This window comes from Medicago truncatula, chromosome 4, assembly GCF_003473485.1.
Source record: "Medicago truncatula cultivar Jemalong A17 chromosome 4, MtrunA17r5.0-ANR, whole genome shotgun sequence".
NCBI classification, from domain to species: domain Eukaryota; kingdom Viridiplantae; phylum Streptophyta; class Magnoliopsida; order Fabales; family Fabaceae; genus Medicago; species Medicago truncatula.
The window spans coordinates 42,603,652-42,617,451 of record NC_053045.1 but is presented as its reverse complement, the minus strand read 5'-3'; the positions used below and the strand labels follow the sequence as shown (position 1 = coordinate 42,617,451).

The window sequence follows — 13,800 nt, the reverse complement described above, 5'->3', positions numbered from 1 at the left end:
ATGGAATCAGATCTGAGTTTTGCAAGAAAATCTCCTAACCTTTCTATGGATCTTCCAAAAAGTCCTTCCATGAAATCAGCGATCTCCACAATGGTTCCTTCTCAATCAGGTCCAACTTTTTCACCTCCACCATCACATTGCACTACATATCTGTACCAAAATCGTTGCAATCAATTTAAGGAACATCCTCTGAACAAGGCTTACCACCACTCTAGTTTTTCTAGAGTGGCTCCTTCCTCCATCAGCTCATTTCCTATGACCCCAACCCCTTCCTACAAGGATGCGTACACCAGTGGATCCCAAAGTGAATTTATCAGTGCTCGAAATCCAATGATCTTTGCGCCAAACTATAACAAAATGGAAGTCATGCATGGTCCCGTTAACTCTAGCAAAGGAACTCGTGAATTGTCTACAAATAATCTCTTTCAATATGGTGAAACTTCACAATATCGGGTGAGTCCCTCTCTATCACCATCACTAGTTTCTGATGGACATCCATCTGTGTCAGTTAAGTCTGAGCTTCAAGGCGGTCTTTCATGCAATGGTGGAATTGGAAACAATTCCCGAGAAAATAATCAAAGGCATATTCATAGTGACCAAAATCGCCAACAAACTAATCAAAATAATAGTGAAATTCGACTCAAGGATCCCAATATAATCAAGGGTCAATGGACTACAAATGAGGATAGGTATATCAATTTTTTTTTTTGTTGTCTCTCCTACATGATGTTTTCATAGTTTTAGTATGACTTCATTATATACTCTATTAGTTTAAGATATATTTATTGTTTTCTTGTTCAATTTGATTCATCTTATCTTGAGTATTTTTTTTAATTAATTGTTGATATTTTTTTATATATATTTTTTTTTATATTTTTTTAGGGTTCTTGTTCAATTGGTGAATCACTTTGGTCTTAGAAAATGGTCCCAGATTGCGAAGTACATGAAAGGTAGGATTGGAAAACAGTGTAGAGAGAGATGGAATAACCATCTTCGTCCGGACATTAAGGTGACATTCTTTTCAATCTTTTTTAGCTTTTATCTCTTTCACATACAGTTAAAAATAAAATGACATGGACTTTGAGCAATCTTGATTCTTTCCTACATTTTACTTTTAATTTATTAAATTTTTACAATTATACATATAGCTCGACCAATAAATCAAAAAATTATGAATTCATGTCAATTAAATGCATAAATGCAATTCAATCATGATATGTTTATGATTTTATAACGACAAGCACAATTTGAAACTATAATTTATTTTTTTCGATGCACGTTCTTAAAGTTTTTACAATACGACATAATATTTCAATCAACATTTCATTGGGTTTATAACGGTATTTTTGTAATACATCATCGCTAGTTCGGTTGTATATTTTTCTAAATAAGTATTGGATTAAATATATATACAATCTTCTTATTGTTCCTCTCACAAGTAGAAATATTTTTAAAAGACATTTTTTCATACTTTTTTGAAAATAGATGATGATAAATATTGTGACTAAATTTTATCTGCAAGTACTTTTAATGGATAATTTTTTTGTTTAATATCTAATATTGAGATAAGGTTTGTTTATAAAAATGCATCCTTACCTATTTTTCTAATTTTGGTAATTTCGAATACATGAATTATATATTTTTTACATAACTCCTTTCACATATGATTTTGTTAATGCATCATATTGATTAGATAAGAGTGTTCAATGTGTTATTTAAGTCATAAGCTTATTCCAATTAATGGAAAATCTTTTAGGTTAGGTTCTCTTCATGTGCTTAAGTCTTAACAATTGGTTCTTTCATTGAGAGTCGGATCACGAAAAGGATCACATATAAACGGGATTAAGGTGGTCTACCGAATGTTGATAGGTGAGTGATGTCACTGAAAAGGAAAGAGCTACCAACCTCTTAAAGGGTGTGTCTGTGTTAGGAGGTCACCCATTGAGTAAGTAAAAGTACTCAATGTGGTACTTAAGTCATGAGGCTTTCATACCGAACAAACTAGCCTTTTCGGTTGGACTCTCATCATGTAATTAATTTCTAACAATTTTTTGGTAAATACTTTTTGGTATGAAATCTAAAATCATGAATAACATTTATTGAAAAAACCAAGTCTCACATAGATTAAACATAAGACCTTACTTAGAATTTTAAAAAAGAGACACCGTTCATCTTACTAGCTGATTTTGCAGGAATAAGTTAGACCTATTATAAAAACTTCATATGGTATCAGAGCATATCGATTCGGGTCATCCACCATTTATATTCATGCATCAAACCCAATTGTATTGAGTGTAGAGGGTGTATTGTAAAAATAGAGTCCCACATAGATTAATGATAAGGTCGGACTAGAGTTTATAAAGACCTTTTATAAAAACATTGTTTTTAATTTTTTTTTTTTTTTTTTGTGATATTCAGTTTGCTAATTGTATCTGTCATTTTTAAGACTAATTGTTATTGTTTTAGACAATGAGATAGATAATGTTTAAGATCCCTCTCATTTTTTTTTCTAAAAAAATATCTCTCTTATTTGTAAGACTAATCTTTAATAGCAAGAAATTTTGACAACTCTCACGTGGCTTGCTGTTACAGTGCTTGTCTATTACCTATTTATCATATGTATGTAACTCTTAGTCATGATTTATGTTAAAAACTTATTGTCTTTATTTGGTTTATGATATAATAATTCTTCCCAAGTACCGTCTATTCAAGATGTTAAAAATCTTTCGTTGTTGTGTCCTACCAAAATATATGGAACAACTATACTATGCTTTTAATTACATTCCATTGAAAAATGTTAGCCTTAGTTGACATACAATGTAAATGACTGATGTTGAACTCTATGATATACATGAGTGTGAACCAATTTATTTTAGGAGTAATACTTGCCAAAATAATCCATTTAATAAGACTTTAAGGACATTATATATTGTCAATCCAATAGTTGAAATTGAATATCTATACAAGCTATGTAAGTTTATCGACGATACATTAGTTGTATTTTAAAATTACATTATAATAAATTGAAGTAAATTGATGAAAAATTAAACATTTTAAAAAATGTATTGAAATTTGCAGATTTGATATAGTCAATTAATTTTTATGTTGGAATGACAAAATATAGAATTTACATAGATTTATTAAGCGGTGTAACTTTGACAAGAGTTATTCATACAATAAGTTGATATTCAATTTGCTATATGTATCATATTGGTGTTTGATTTCGAATCTTGTTTACGATTCTCCATCACAATATCGTATACACCACAATTTCATGAAGCAAGCAATCCAAGCTTTTGTTCTCCGCATAATGCCAACGTGGGAACAAATGTCTTGTTAGATAGCTAATTAGTTTCAACCATTACCAAATTGGTGAAATGTGAAGCTTGCCAACGCGGGAACAAACATATGATATGTCTTGTTAGATAGCTAATTAGTTTCAGCCATTACCAAATTGGTGAAATGTGAAGCTTTCTCAAATGAATGATAATCAATCACATATCTAATCCGAATAAATTGTTTTGTATGATTGTAGAAGGATTCATGGACCGAAGAAGAGGACAAAATACTAATCGAAGCTCATAAGATAGTTGGGAACAAGTGGGCTGAAATTGCAAAGAGAATGCAAGGGCGCACCGAGAACTCAATCAAGAACCACTGGAACGCCACCAAGCGCCGCCATAATACTAAGAGAAAGAATCGGAGTAATAGTTCAAAGGGAAAACTACTCTTGAAATACATAATGGAAGTCAATGATGCTAAGGAAGCTGAAAAGGAGCTGATGACGAATTCTACGAGCGTGATGAAATTTGGGAATCACCCAAACTTTGAAAGCTCGGAGAGTGATTTTAGCTCTGAAGGTTTGGTTAATCCAAATGAGGAAATTGATGGGTATGCTCCAATGATGTTCAATGGTGATGATGGAATGGCAAGTGGATCTGGCACCACAACGAGTTATGATTTTGGAACATATGGAATGGAGTTTTTTCCCGAGGTTCCAATGAAGCAGGAAATTGATTTCATGGGTATGATCTATAGAAATCCTTAAGGCGAGTATGGTTTATGACTAATGAAGTTTTCATGGATCTTTTTCTTATTTCTGTTACTGTTTTAATTGTGTTTGTGTTATGATGTTCTGTTTTAATTTGACTATGTTAAGAGTTATTTTGTTTTGCTTAGTTTCCTTGTGGATGCAACTGTTTAATACTATGGCTTAGAAGGGTAACTTCTTATGTCGACTTTGAAACTTTTATTATGTGGTCTAAATATATAGATTATATATTTATATATGCTGCTTTTATCTTAATTAGCGATCGGCTAATCTAAATTTGTAGCACTATGATTTTGGTTTTATGCAGAGTTATAAATTTACACACCATTGTGGGGGTATCCAAGATTCTTGTTTCATATAAATTGATTCGTATGTGTTAGGATTATAGACAAATCGAATCAAAGTATATTTTACTAAGATGCACTATTTTCTCACAGTCAGAGAATGTTTTCTTCAGCATGGAAAAAACTGTCTCAATTTTTCTCTCTCATGTTTTTTCAAGTTTAAAATTTTAACCTTCACTTAATTTTTCTGCCTTTCCTCAAATTCCAAAACACTCCCTTTTTATATTTGAAAGGTCAAAATCTTCTACATTATTTTCTTATGTTCTTTCCACCATGAGAGGATCATAACCCATGCTTAGAGGTTCAATTGTACTTGTAGAAATTTTTTGTAAACACATATTCCAAAATCAATGAGACACACACACATACACTCACACACAATTTTTTATATTTGTTTTTGCTCTTCTCAGTTATCTTCGGTTCAAATGTCAACACACATTTGAATTGTATTTTATACGGTGTTGCCATACGATGTCGATTTTCATGTGTCTAGATTACACACCTCTAGTTTCAAAACAATGTAACACAAAAATTCATGAGATATATAGTTTCGAGAATTAAAAAGAATGCTTGTATTTTCAATTTAGCTGACTCACTTATTTGGTGTTTGTTAAAATTCTTTGCTTTTGAAGTATCCAAGATGGACCAACATCATTAATGATGATTATCCATTTTTCCAACATGAAAAACGTATTATCTCCGTTTCAAAATACATGTCACATTTTTGTAATGTGTACTATTTACACGACTTACTTCGACCATATTTTTTAACTAACATATAAATACAAATATTCTTAAAAAAAAAAGATATAAATACAAATATTAGCATGTAAGATGTTGTTTCGATAAATATTTACAAAATGTTTAATTTTCCTAATTTTTTACTTTAGATAATTAAATATATTAACGATCAAATTTATGCATTGACATGTGTGAAGTGGTTGACCGCAACTTACATTTTAAAACGAAGGGAGTATAAGAGAGTATAATCTAAATCTTATTTCAAAAGATAAGGCATTTGGACAATGGTGCGGGTGTGGCACCCTCACAAAGTAGATAACAAAATGTTTTAAACATTGAAAGCTCATACTTAAAAAAAAATAAAAAATACTAAAAACATTTCGGACAGAACTGACATTGATTGAAAATACTTCATTAATAACAAACATTTATATTTGGACTTCCATAATTTTCAAACGAACAGTGCTAAATGGTGCGACACATTGTATGCACGAAAATGCACGACAGTGAGAAAACATGACAATTTGACTTTTCTATCATGAACTAAAACTTGATTTACTTATAGTATAGTACATGCATTGTCCTTCATGCAAGATATCCTAAAAACGGTTTTAAAAAAAGCACATATTTTAACAAACCACAATAATGGTGAAAAGTCTTTGGTTTCATGGGTACTTGAGATCAGTGAGTCACATGGTGGTGAGCACCGTCATAGGAAGCCAATGGAAAGATATAGTCATTTTCCTATTTATTTCTGAAGTGTAATTTGCCATGATGTGGTCATACTAGAACTTTCGTGTGCCTTCATGCTTGTTAATATGTCGTGCTATCAAGCATTTTTCTTTTCAAACACTAATTTAACACTCTCACAGGAAAAAAAAAAAAAAAAAAACTAATGTAACACATCATTTTCTCTTTATCCATTCTTTCTGCCACGTTACCTATTTATCATATTGATCACATCACCTTCTCTATTTCTATCTCTCTCATAGTGTTGAATGAGTTATGGATATACAAAAATGGTAATTTTTTATGAACAGCTAGGCATACGAATCTTACATGTTTTTCAAAGATAAACATAATCACATGTTCATAAATCCACATACAAATACTCTCTTCCTTTTAATATATCACGGTCAATCATTAGGGATGAATCCACAATCTGAGATTGAAAAACTTTACATCACATTTATTTGTATGACTAAGGTAATAACTGCACACCGGTAGTTGTACATCTAAGGAACTTCTAGAGAAACTCATAACAAATTAACTAACAAATTAACGAACACTAATTAATTATGAGAAATGCTAACCAATGCTCTCAAGACAATGGTTAAAGAAGCAAATATAGTAATTTTGCATTGGAATTTGTGCATTCAACTCCTCAAAAGTTTAAAAAATGAGTATTTTCAACTTAAAACTTTTTTTTTTTTGTTTCCTTAACAATTACCCTAAAGGCATTGGTTAGCATAACCCCTTTGTTATTTATCAAACTAACTAAATCTTAATTAACACTAACACCCCCTGATTCAAATTTTCAATGACATCTTTTTTTGGAACAACAAACTTATTATTGGATTCAATTCACTCCTAATTGAATTCAAATGTTCATCTCTTTAGTTAGCTTCAAATTCCTCAATATCAATTTTAATAACTTTATAAATTGTTCTGAAAATGATATTCAGGAAGGAATAAATAAAGTCACTAAAAGATATTGAGGGAATTTCAGATACGTGTGCACAATGTCACTTTATTGATTTTGAACCTTTGAAATTAATTTTAGATACATGTGCACAGTGTACCAACAATAATTTGGTTTAAAAAGATTTGGATCGTTAAACAAGTTGTCAAGGTTTCTACTAGTGACTCTTGTTAAATGGGTGAAGCTTACATTACGTGTTCAATATTATTCGATAAAGATCAATAATCGTTAAACGACTATAGAAACTTTGCATTGATAACGATAACCCAAAAAACCACCACTAAAAATTATTTGTAACATATCATATCAATTCAAGACATTCCATTATCTCATGGCTATGAACATACATATATGTAGAATAGCATAGACATGAATTGCCAATTAACGGAGAGTTCATTCTTTTTCAAATTCTCCTCGCAAAAGAAACCATAATTGACAAACATTTTATTGTTGCAAGTTAGAAAAATAATAATCATAAATGTGAAACATGCTTTAGAATTCAAGGATAAGAATCAATATTTGTCCTTGTAATTGTAATGATGGGTTGAGCCAATTTGGACTCTGAGACAATTTGGACTCCAGTTGATTTATTATTGGAAACAAGCCATATTATAAACGTGTGCAATATTTTTATTTTATTTTAGGGAAACATGTGCAATATTTGTTCAACTTTTATTGTTGTCCAGTGTGGGTTTATTAAAACAGAAAATATAAGTTTATTAATAATAAAATGACACTATTTGCAAAAAAACGATACCACGTTTTGATGCAGGTAGTCATTTTTTCTTCAAATTTTAATATTTATTTTGATAAAAAAAATTGGTCAAGTTTATTTTGATAATTTAATTCACAATTTTGTTTTTCTTTTTTGTCAAGTAATCTGGTGGTTAGAGTTTACACATTTTAAATGTGGAGAAATAAAGTTAATTTTATTGTTTTTTTATTCAACCAAATAATGATTTTTTTTTAAATAATCGCATAAAGTCAAGGTTATCATAATGATTTGTCAATTTTTGTTTGACAAATTATAAATTTTAACATTGCCAGTTAATTGAATTTTGAAAAATAAAAGTGGACAAGTAATGTCAAGGTTATCATTATGTCAAATGAAAACCAATTGCAATCATAAACTTCATATAGATCAATCCTTAAATAAAAAAATAAAAATAAAAAACTTCATTTTTCACCCACCCACCAACATAGTATATAAGAATAAGAACCGGTCCATTGTCCTCTTAAAAAAAACCAGTTCATTCTATCTGCCACAGAATTTTCCACGCCCCAAAAATAAATACAAGTCTAGAGCCACTAATCACAAACTTCAATTATTTCTTCAAAAAGCAACCTCACTAGCTTTAATATAATAGGAAACCATGGCCTTAAATTTTATCTCACAAAGTGAGTTACCCCTTAATGAAAATGATTCTCAAGACATGGTTATATACCAAATTCTTAAGGAAGCTAATGAACTTAGCAACACAATGGTGCAAGAGAGGCACCAAAATGGCCTAGAACAAAGCAAGAGCATTAAAAAGAAGAATTACAGAGGTGTAAGGCGTCGACCGTGGGGAAAATATGCAGCAGAGATTCGTGACTCGAAGCAAAATGGAGCTAGGATATGGCTTGGTACATTTCAAACAGCTGAAGAGGCTGCAATTGCTTATGATAAAGCTGCTTTCAGAATGAGGGGTGCTAAAGCTTTGTTGAATTTCCCACATGATTTTTCTGCTCAAGGAAAATAAACAAACAAGGACTCTCAATCCGTTGCAAAATATAAGAAAAAGTGAGTCAAATAAAATTGATGTATTTAGTTCAAATTCATAATGCACCGCTTGGATGTTAGAGAAATATTGCTAAAATTGTGTTTATTGTTTAAGTGTTTACATCTAAGTTAAATTTGTCGTATGAACTTCTCAATTTTCAATACCCAAATTAATTTTTTTTCAATTGGATCCTCTAATTAATATCACTTTTATTTTACATTCACGATAATGATAAATGCAACAATAATTAATAAGGATACTTTTATAAAAATAATATTTTCTCTCAGAAAAAAGAAAAAAAAAATTCTCTTTTTCATGTATACAATTTTCTTAATATATGCGAAATGACGTTAGTTTGGGACGGAGTGAGTTTTTGTTGTTGGTAATCCTCTAGTTCTTAGGGGGAAGGGAGCTCTATTAATCTGGAGTTCGACCAGGAGGTAAGTAAAATCCGACAAAATTTTCTACACAAGAATCGAATCAATAGGTGAAGCCTGCAGATTGTTATGTGTTACAGACCAGAATGAGACTCATTTTCTCAATAGATCAAGTCCCCTTAAACTACTAGCTAACATACATATTATAACATGGATTTGCCTTAAATGCATTGGATCAGGGCTGCTCAAAGGAATCTGAATTGTCCATTCCAGAACCTATGTCAATCTTTTCTAGTCTCCTTACATGTATCCCATGAAACAATTGTTCAAACTAGGGTTTTGGGGTCCTGAAACATAAACTATCACTATAAATGCAAACTCATAGCCTCTATTCAGATATACACTTTTCTACCCTAAAAACCTCACATTCCTCCGCATTAGTACTTAATCGTCAAAATATTTGCATGTGCACCATTCCCTCCGATGAGACAGAGGAGTTGTTGTTCAAGTCCTCCACCCTCGTTATGTCACCACTCTCATGACCGAAGATCTCAAGTTCGGTTCAGTTAATGTATAAATTTTTGGATGCTTACCAAATCGTGGATTTTACTTAGGCTTACTACTTCATATTTAAAATTTTAAATTCTTTCGTTGTTTTTTTTTTCAGAAAGACGAAATGACAATAGTAATTGAAAATACACACACACAAATGGGTAAATCAGGGTTGGAACTCCGATCACGGAGTTTTGCTTAACAATTTTGACATTTTTATCGATGAGGTTGGACTTGTGGACTTTCGTTGCTTTTGTTGGTGATTTTGCAGATTGTTGGTTTAAGCTTCAGTTTTTAAATTGTATATTTTCTTTAAAGAAAAGAGTTAAAAGAGTAAGTAAAAGTTTTACTGTAAAACACATAGGGAATACGCTTGTGTGGAGAATAAAATAAAGGAAATTTGATCTCCAATCTCTTGGCAACCTCGACCTCTACTTAGTCCACTCCTTCTAAGCCATATTACAAGTTTAACATTGATCTTGCTCGTCCGGTGAACAATTCTTAGGGCAATATTGGTACTATTTTCTGAGACTGTGATGGTTTTTCCTAGCCGTTGCTACCTACAATATTCATGTTTTGCCTGATTATGATGTAACATAGGTTTTGGGGTTTAATTCGTCCAACTCTTCAATTTTTGTTTGACTTGATCTTTCATAATATTGCGATTGAAGGTGTCTTCCTTAATGCGATTGAAGGAGCCCTTGTTGAACTTCTCTAGATGTTTCTTCCACTCCATGCTTATTGTGGTGTATTTTCCAACACACACATCTTGTTAGAAATCTATTAGATAAATAGACAACACACGTCACAACTTCAGTCCAAAATTCTTTATTGGGTTCTTACTTTTGATCTTACTTTGAATTATTTATTTTTTCTTTCCACGGCATCATTTTATTAAAGGAACCTTAGAATTGTAATTAATGGACATTTGATTCCCTTTTATTCACATAACTCTTAGAACTCATTAGAAGTGAACTTACCTACTCGATTCGTTCACGTAGCTTTTATCCATCGACCATTTTCTTTCTCCACAAAAGCTTTTAACTTATTTGTTGTTGTGTACAAGTGTGAGTTATATGTCCCACATCGGATAAAACAGTAAATGTTGAACACCTTATAACTAAGAGGACTCATAAACTCATTGCCTTAAGGTTTTGGGTAAGAGTGTGGTGTCTCTCTGGTCTGTGTGGTTGTTCTAGCCTTGTTGTGGACGGTCCCTCGTTGTTGATGGTAGTAAAGACTTTTTATTTCAGCATCAAGAAATAGACCCATGCATTTTTATTTTTTTTAAAAAAATCATCAACGAAAAAGAGAAAATTGTGATTTTTACGTAGTGAGTTTGGCTTGATTGACCCACAAACATTAACATGTATAAGCTCGAGCGACTTCTTTGCTTTTGAACTTGACTACTTTGAAAAACTCGTCCTGAATTGCTTTCCAAGTAAACATTCTTCATAAAGTTGATATGGATATTTGATTTATGGTAGCTCTCTGACCATATTTTGATTTAAGTACCTAAATCAAAGATTGCAAAGCCATGGTGCACCATTGTAGCAAGCTTTGAGACGTTTTTCCATGTCGTTTCAGATATTCAATAAGAACATCCATTTCTCGATATTAATGTAGTGGTGATGAGATTATTTCTCCCATCTTTGATACTTAAAGCTTTCAGGTGAATATGATACCCTTATTCTAAAAGTTGTCTCGAACTTGAAATAGTGAAAGTAGTAAATATTTAAAGAAAATTGATGTCTTCCACATTTTAAGAGAATTAAGATATTGCCCTTGCCTTTTATTGGAATCTTGGAATCGTCGACAAATGAGACAATTCCACTTAATGATTCATCAAGTTTTACGAACATGCTCCTATTTCCACACATATGGTTGCTTGCACGAGTGTCAATATACCATGAATTTTGTAAGGTTCCTTCGATACTTCCATGTGCTGCCAGAACTATTTAAAACTTCTCATCCTTTTCTTCTACATAGTTGGTCTTCTCGTCGACCCTATTCTTGGCAAATCTACATTTTGAAGCATAATGACCAAACTTCTGACAATCATAACATTAAATTTGAGATTTTCCATACCATATGTTTGAATATCCTCTCATCTTGTCGAGGTTTCTCCTTTCTTATAGTTTTCGTTGCTGAAATTTGAATTTCGTCCCTGGTTTCAGTAACACCCTTGAAACCCCAAATATAATATTAAATAATAATTCATCAATAATTCAATTAACTTCAAGGTGCTACGTCATCATTAAATCCAAAACATGCAAAGGTTATCAATTATATAAACAGTCACAACAAAAATATATCCCAAAACATCATAAAGTCATAATCTCAAAATCTTAGATACATTAACATAGTGAACTCAATGGTTCCTCAAAAATAAATTCGAAAGATAAAATAAAATCTCTGACACATAATCAGAGCACTACTACTAAGACTCCAAATGCATAAGCATAAAAACAAGAACGCATCAAGCCATCCTCGGATACTCACGTCGACTCAAACGTCCTCAACCTGCACGTCTACACCACGTGGATATAGGCGACCAAAAAGTCACTGGAGGGTAAGATATATGTTTAACATAAAGAATATCTGAACTCATACATAGTATTCAGGATTCAAAAATAGACATTCATTTCCTAGCAATACTATAATCACATGTCATCTCATTCAATCAATTAAATAATACAACAACTCTCAAATCACCATCACAAGATATAGCAAGTATTCACATCGTGATTTTATCACCAAGTCTGTATATATCATTCACACTTCATCACCATCATCACAATCACGTAATTACCACACTAACACATATAGTCATGTACACATCTTCACATAGATTCACATAATTAAATACATGACTCCCATATAGACTCATATGCATGCAATGCTCTATACGACTATATATGCATGTGGTACCGTTTTTTGGATATCGGAGTTATGTTACCGAGTGATCCCTCATCATCAAGATTATTTGGATAATTCGGAGTTATATTACCGGATTATTCCCTAATCGTCGCGATTCTCATCATCATGATTACAAGACTATGAATGCATGAACATTTCACCAAGACTCGACTATGCACAACATTCATACGACTCATATTGAGGGTTTAATCGAACGATTAAACCATATTGAGGGTGTTATTTCTCGAACGGTTACTTACGGTGCAGTACGTAATCGAACAGGTGAGCTGAGCTGTTTTATCCTGTAGGCGGCGCGGTTGTTAGTTTACCTTACACAAACTCGGATAGTGTCGCGAAACGTCTTAAAGAAAGCGACATGATCGTGACTCAACCCGGTAATATCTTCGGTGGTAATTTCTTTTTTCAAAGGTATTTTTTTAAATCCGAAAACAACACTTTCCAACACTGTCTTCGTGATCACTCTGTTAATAAATACGTAGCTCATAGCAAATTGACAAAGTAAAAGTAATTAATCACTCCCCTAATCCTGAAACACAAATACACCCGGTTTATTTTCTAGCATGCATGCCTTCCAAATCTGCCAATTTTTTAGTAGTAGGTTGTTCATTCACAAAGTGTAAGTACTTGCTAAAAAAATGCGGCACAAAGTGCTCTTGGTTCTGCTTTTTCCTTCAAATTAATGCTTTTTGGTTTCAATCATTATCAACATTGGTTCATTGCATGTACCTTAATGGACAAGGACATGTTGTTCCTACGTGAAACCAGTAAATTCGGCTTCTGTTGGTAAAAATGATCCTACATTAATCATCACTTTCATCACACACAAGCTTCGTATGTCTAATTTAAGGTGTGGTGAAATGAACAAAGTGAATCAACAAGTAAGTGAAAAATGTGGTCAAGAAAATAAACACCAGAAATGAGATGTACTATGGTCCACATGGAGCAATTGAACCGGACCACATGACCAGTTAGTTGTTGTCAACACAGAAGACCAACTAATTTAATATTATTCACTTTGCTCTGTCTTTAAAACGCTTCTAGTAAGTTTATATAAATTCTCTAAAACAACTAATAGATGCAAAGCTTATATGTAGCTAATAGAGTTTTCTATGTCCATTTTTTATTGCAAAAAGTTATACGCCTCTTTAAAGGTTGAGATGAATTAGTGTAGTCATGACCCTAAAATGAATTAGTTGAGATGAATCAGTAGTCAAGACCTTAAGAAGCCCTTTAATAAAATCTAATTAAGGTCGAACCGTTTATGAGAATTTAAACTTTGACTAAAACAAATATTTCTTCAGTTCTTATAAGCTAATTTGACTAAAAATTT

The 13,800-nt window shown here is 32.0% G+C and overlaps 2 protein-coding genes across 2 annotated transcripts; both read left to right on the top strand.

Annotated features, from left to right (window-relative positions):
* On the top strand, positions 1-4,048 carry LOC25493049 (transcription factor MYB98). The gene is made up of 3 exons (XM_013601455.1): positions 1-689; positions 883-1,009; positions 3,536-4,048. The coding sequence occupies exons 1-3, from the start codon at positions 1-3 to the stop codon at positions 4,046-4,048; spliced, it is 1,329 nt and encodes a 442-aa protein (XP_013456909.1).
* A 4,044-nt stretch (positions 4,049-8,092) lies between these two features.
* LOC25493048 (pathogenesis-related genes transcriptional activator PTI5) lies at positions 8,093-8,785 on the top strand. Its single transcript, XM_013601454.3, has one exon. The coding sequence runs from the start codon at positions 8,212-8,214 to the stop codon at positions 8,578-8,580; it is 369 nt and encodes a 122-aa protein (XP_013456908.1). The 5' UTR covers positions 8,093-8,211; the 3' UTR covers positions 8,581-8,785.
* Positions 8,786-13,800: the final 5,015 nt, after the last annotated feature.